This window comes from Pangasianodon hypophthalmus, chromosome 12, assembly GCF_027358585.1.
Source record: "Pangasianodon hypophthalmus isolate fPanHyp1 chromosome 12, fPanHyp1.pri, whole genome shotgun sequence".
NCBI classification, from domain to species: domain Eukaryota; kingdom Metazoa; phylum Chordata; class Actinopteri; order Siluriformes; family Pangasiidae; genus Pangasianodon; species Pangasianodon hypophthalmus.
This window is the reverse complement of record NC_069721.1, coordinates 25,838,833-25,844,526: the sequence shown is the minus strand read 5'-3', so window position 1 is coordinate 25,844,526 and position 5,694 is coordinate 25,838,833. Positions and strand designations below refer to the sequence as shown.

At 40.4% G+C, this 5,694-nt stretch overlaps 1 protein-coding gene across 2 annotated transcripts; it reads right to left on the bottom strand.

The window, feature by feature from the left end:
- Positions 1 to 2,071: 2,071 nt before the first annotated feature.
- LOC128319597 (uncharacterized) lies at positions 2,072 to 3,375 on the bottom strand. Of its 2 annotated transcripts, XM_053238843.1 has the most exons (2): positions 2,212 to 3,375; positions 2,072 to 2,164 (listed from the first exon to the last, which is right to left on the bottom strand). In XM_053238843.1, the coding sequence occupies exons 1-2, from the start codon at positions 3,103 to 3,105 to the stop codon at positions 2,144 to 2,146; spliced, it is 915 nt and encodes a 304-aa protein (XP_053094818.1). In that variant the 5' UTR covers positions 3,106 to 3,375; the 3' UTR covers positions 2,072 to 2,143. The 2 variants fall into 2 exon arrangements, with proteins under 2 accessions (XP_053094818.1, XP_053094819.1); XM_053238844.1 differs by lacking the exon at positions 2,072 to 2,164 and having other exon boundaries at positions 2,175 to 3,375.
- Between the last annotated feature and the right edge of the window lie 2,319 nt (positions 3,376 to 5,694).

Sequence of the window (5,694 nt, the reverse complement as noted above, 5' to 3'; positions counted from 1 at the left end):
CTTACGAATAATTTTGCCCAGAGGTAGCATATATAAAGAAAAGAGCAGTGGGCCTAAAACAGAGCCTTGCGGAACACCAAACTTTACCTTAGCATGAGAAGAGAAGTCACCATTTACGTTTACAAACTGATAACGATCAGTCAAATAAGACCTGAGCCAGGAAAGGGCTGTTCCCTTAATGCCTACTACATTTTCTAGTCTATTGAGGAGAATAGCATGATCAATGGTATCAAAAGCTGCACTAAGGTCAAGCAGCACCAGCAAGGAGACACAACCCTGATCAGAGGCCAGTATTCGGTCATTTACAACTTTTACCAGTGCTGTCTCTGTGCTATGATGAGGCCTAAATCCTGACTGATACATTTCATGAATGTTATTCCTATGTAAGTATGAGCATAGCTGCTGTGCTACAACCTTTTCAAGGACCTTGGAAATAAAGGGGAGGTTTGATATTGGCCTGTAGTTGGACAGTTGACAGGGGTCAAGGTCAGGTTTTTTAATCAGGGGCTTGATAACTGCTAATTTAAAAGATTTAGGTACATAGCCAATGCTAAGGGAAGAATTGATTATCTTTAAAAGAGGTTTGATTGTTTCAGGAATTATCTGTTTGAGGAAACAAGTAGGTAAAGGATCTAGCATACAGGTTGATGATTTTGATGATGAAATTAGTGAAATTAGTTCAGTGTCTTCAAGGGGAGTAAAACATTGTAACTGTTGATCTGATATTATCGTCTACAGGGTTAGTTATAAAACTGTCCGGTTTTAAATTAATAGTCTGAATTTCTAGCCTGATATTTTCAATTTTACCATTGAAAAAATTCATGAAGTCATCGCTGCTATATAATGATTGTGTGCGTGTTTCTATTGTGGTCTTATTCCTAGTTAATTTTGCTACAGTATTAAATAAGAATCTAGGATTATTTCTGTTATCTTCAATTAGGGTGGAGAGATACATTGATCTAGCAGCACTAAGAGCTTTCTTATAGCTCAATAGGCTCTCCTTCCACGCTGTTTGAAATACTACCAAGTTAGTTTGACGCCATTTACGTTCTAGTTTTCGAGTGGTCTGTTTTAAAGTTCGTGTGTGATCGCTATACCAGGGTGCTAGCTTTTTCTCCCTAATTATTTTTCTTTTAAGTGGAGCTACCTTATCTAGTGAGTTGCAGAACGTTGATTCTAAACATTCAGTTGCCTGGTCAAGTTCTTCGGGATCAGACGGTGATCCAATCATGGTTGATAAATCTGGGAGATTACTGATAAAACTCTGTGCAGTTGTTGACGTGAACGTACGTTTGACACGGTGACGTGGCAAGGTGCATATACTATGATTAATACACATTTTAAATGAGATGAGGTAATGATCTGAGATAGCTTCAGACTGTGGACATGAGACTATATTTTCTATATTTAATCCGAATGTTAGTATTAAATCAAGAGTGTGACCACCACTATGGGTGGGTCCTATTACATTCTGATTAACCCCTACAGAATCTAGAATGGACACAACTGCTGTTCTCAGAGGGTCATCTGGGTTATCAAAATGAATATTAAAGTCTCCAACAATTAATGCCTTGTCTAAAGAAACAACCAGGTTAGAGATGAAATCCGCAAATTCACACAGGAATTCAGAATATGGCCCTGGGGGTCTGTAAATAATAATTACTGGAATCACCTGGGTAGACTTATTTTTAGTGGCTACGTATGTTATGTTAGAATAAAGAACTTCAAATGCGTTGAATTTATGACTAGGTTTTTGTGTGACGGCTAGATTATCATTATAAATGACTGCGACGCCTCCTCCTTTGCCAGTTAGACGGGGCTGATGTATGTAACTTACCCGGGAGGACTAGCTTCATTTAATGCTACAAAGTCGTTTGGTTTAATCCACGTTTCTGTTAAACACAGTACATCAAACTCCTGATCAGTAATGGTTTCATTAACAATAAGCGCTTTAGAAGTAAGAGATCTAATATTCAACAGTCCTAGCTTCAGATCAACGGTGCTGGCTATGCATTCGGTATGGTTTAATTTTATGTTAATTAGATTACTAAAACAAACTGTCTGAGTATGTCTATAATTTTGTTTAGCTCGGGGAACAGACACAGTCTCAATACGGTGGAACCTAAGTGACGACTCAGTGCAGCTAGCAGACGGTCGGTTTAGCCTGCTTGTCTGCTCCCTGGCCTTGGCCCTGGATTGTCACCGATTAACTAGGCCTGTTCTGAGATTATGTGCTATGCTGCAAGAAATGAGAGCAGCACCTTCCCGAGTGGGATGGACACCGTCCCGCCCTAACAGGCCAGCCTTGCCCTCAGAGTTAGTCCAATTATCTATAAAGCCCACATTGTTTTCGGAGCACCACCTGGACATCCAGCAGTTCAGCGACCATAACCTGCTGTAAGCTACATCGCCACGCCGCATTGGGATGGGGCCAGAGCATACTACAGCATCGGACATCGCCTTCGCTAATTTACACACCTCTACCAAGTTAATCTTAGTAACCTCAGACTGATAAAGGCGTATATCATTAGCTCCTACATGAATAACTATCTTTGAGAACCTGTGCTTGCCTAAGACCCTAAGATTACCTGCTATGTCCGGCGCCCTGGCTCCCGGTATACACCTAACTAAAGCTGCTGGTGCCCCTAAAGGCCTAGCTAATTTCATGTGCCGCAAGATAGAGTCACCTATAACCAGAGCTCTTTCAGGTTTCTCAGCGGGTGCTTCACTGAGGAGAGCAAACCTGTTGGACACGTGAAGCGGAGAGGAGTGGTGCTCCTGTGGGCGAGCCTTAGCGTTAGCTTTGGCTTTGCGATTATGCCGCCGAGTCGTCACCCATTCGCCCCGCTGTGAGGGCTCTAATGCCGGAGTTGGGGGATTACTAACTCCGCCTAAGGCATCCAGACTTTCCCCTACAGAAACTACGCTGCTCTCACTCTCACTAACCCTCTCTAGAGACTGGATGCGCACCTCTAATGCAGCAATCTTCTCCGTCAGAGAGCTAACTAACATGCATTTATCACAAATAAAGTTAATACTAACGACGGAGGAAGAGTGACTAAACATCCTGCACTCAACACACTGAACAAGCTGAATGTTAGACATGTTGTTTAACGCACCTTAGTCGAAGATTTGTTGATATTATTGTAGACGGCGTGGATCCGGTGTGAATGGCCTCCGCTCGCTGTCTTGACAAAATACAAAAGCGCACTTCGAGAGAAAAAAAAAAATGAAAATACGGTAGAAGAGAACGTGAAAAATACAACAGATGAAAACGATAGCGCGATATTATTGATTTAAAAAAAGAAAGAAACAGTATAGTTAAGACGCCGATGCAGGCAAGAAACTCCCGGCAAAACAATTCGAAAACAGGAAGTGACGAAGTGAAAACACTTTCATACTGATTATAAAATAGTACTATTGACCTATAAAGCACCTAATGGTCTCATGTACACGAGTGAACTTTTGGTCTCTTATGATCCGCCACGCCTACTTCGAGCAGAAGGTGCAGGCTATTTGTTGGTACCTCGAATAATGCGGGCTACAGCTGGGGGTAGAGCTTTCTCTTACAAAGCCCCACAGTTATGGAACAGCCTTCCACTTAGTGTTCGGGGCTCAGACACAGTCTCAGTGTTTAAGTCTCGGCTGAAAGCATATTTTTTTAGTCAAGCCTTTTGTGAATAGTTTTCTTAGGTACAGGAGCAGGTCTGGAGGGTTCACAGGTATAGAGTGTTGTGGTGAACTGGGATGTTTGGATGCTGTCGCCCCCCCACTCTCACACGTTCACTCAGGTTTGTCGATGGTGAAGTGGCTGCTGCTTTATGTCCCAGGACTCCCTCATGTCTGTGTTAGCTTCTGGCTCTCCCTTTTAGTTATGCTGTCACAGCTAGTCCTGCTGGAGTCCCTGCTTGCTCTCTGCATGCAACGTACATTGTCCTTAACCATTACGGGAAAAAAAGCTTACCTAACAATCTATGTTTTTCTCTCTCTCTCTCTCTTTCTCTGTCAAGCTACACATGATACTAGTGATCCTTCTGCACTCCAGACCTGCCTGATCCATGCTGATGCCCTACTTCTGATTGGAGTTCTCGTCTCATGGAAATCACTCACTGCTGCAATTACTATGATAGCTTTAGGCTTTAGAACAGTTTTGCACTCAGGTCTCCATCATTGAACAGTTAATAACTTCAACAAATCAGACTTCATGTGAAAACTGTGATGAATTTCCTGGTTACACAACTGCACTATTTGTCCATGTAGTACACAGTTATAGAAGGGAATGATTTATAATGGCACTATCCGTTGCACCCAGATGAGGATGGATCCCTTTTGAGTCTGGTTCCTCTCAAGGTTTCTTCCTCATATCGTCTCAGGGAGATTTTCCTCACCACCGTCACCTCTGACTCACTCATTAGGGACAAATTCATACATTTACAATTTATATCCTGAATCCATTTATGTCTATAAAGCTGCTTTGTGACAATGTCCACTGTTAAAAGCGCTATACAAATAAAATTGAATTGAATTTACTCCTCTATACACTCTACTATACATTCTACAGTTTACTCCTCTATACACTCTTCCACACACTCTACTATACACCCTTCTGTATACTCCTCTATTTACTCTGCTATATTCTCTTCTAAACACTTCACTTTAGTATACACCTTTATATCCCAATGCACAAAGAAGTTAATTGCAGTGATCTGGAACAGTCATTCATTCATTCATTATTTTTAACAGTTGTCACTACATGATAAAAGGAAAAGTGATTTCTGACTGATGATTCTGATTGAGTCTCACAATTAACTTTAAGAAACATAACTAGAGTAACAGTTGATCAGTATGAAGGCATGCAGTGATCAATCTGAAATAGTTAACATTATACTGTAATACTGTATCGGGGAAGGTGATGACGTCACTGCGTTATGAATATTATTCCCAGATGTAGCCAAATCCAGATGTTTATGTTTCCACGTGCACAAATGGTTCATTCAGTAAAGTCGTAAACTTCCATGACATGCTTTAATGCATGAAGCTTTATATTAGAGTTAGTATTTTATTTAAGTGTGAAAATGGAGGACGCTTGTGCCAGAACAGTAAATCCACATATTCCACTATTTTGCTGTTTAATCCTCAGCAGCAGACTGTTTTTCCTCCCACAGTGCCATTAACCGTTTCTCTGCCTCTGATTAAAGCCACATTTCTGGAGGTATAGAGGCTCAAGGCCATGCGCAGGGTTACCAGATTGGACATTTATAATCCTGAGCTACACTTCAGCACAGACTGCGTGAGACAGACAGGACAGGTAAATGTGCAGAAAACAAAAACACAATGAAAATGTTTCAAAACATCTGTCCATTTCTTTCTTTCTTTCTTTATTGCTTGCTTTTATCTTTCTTTCTTTCTTTCTTTCTTTCTTTCTTTCTTTCTTACTTTTTCTTTTTTGTTTCTGATTATTTAGCAAATTCCCACTATTTCATTATATTCTTTCTTTCTTTCTTTCTTTCTTTCCTTCCCTTTTCTTACTTTTTCTTGTTTGTTTCTGATTATTTAGCAGATGCATACTATTTCATTATATTCTTTCTTTCTTCTTTCTTTATTTTTTAATTCTCCATGCATCCATCCTTTATTTCTATTTTCTGTCTTTCTCTTTACAATTCTTTTTTCTTTTTTCCTTTGCTATCTCTACAT

Bases quoted from the DNA above. Each gene is read 5' to 3' on its own strand.
- LOC128319597 (XM_053238843.1), bottom strand. From the start codon at position 3,105: ATGTCTAACATTCAGCTTGTTCAGTGTGTTGAGTGCAGGATGTTTAGT. The intron at 2,165-2,211 runs GTTAATCGGTGA...GCAGACAAGCAG, and splicing joins ATAATCTCAGAACAGGCCTA to GCTAAACCGACCGTCTGCTA.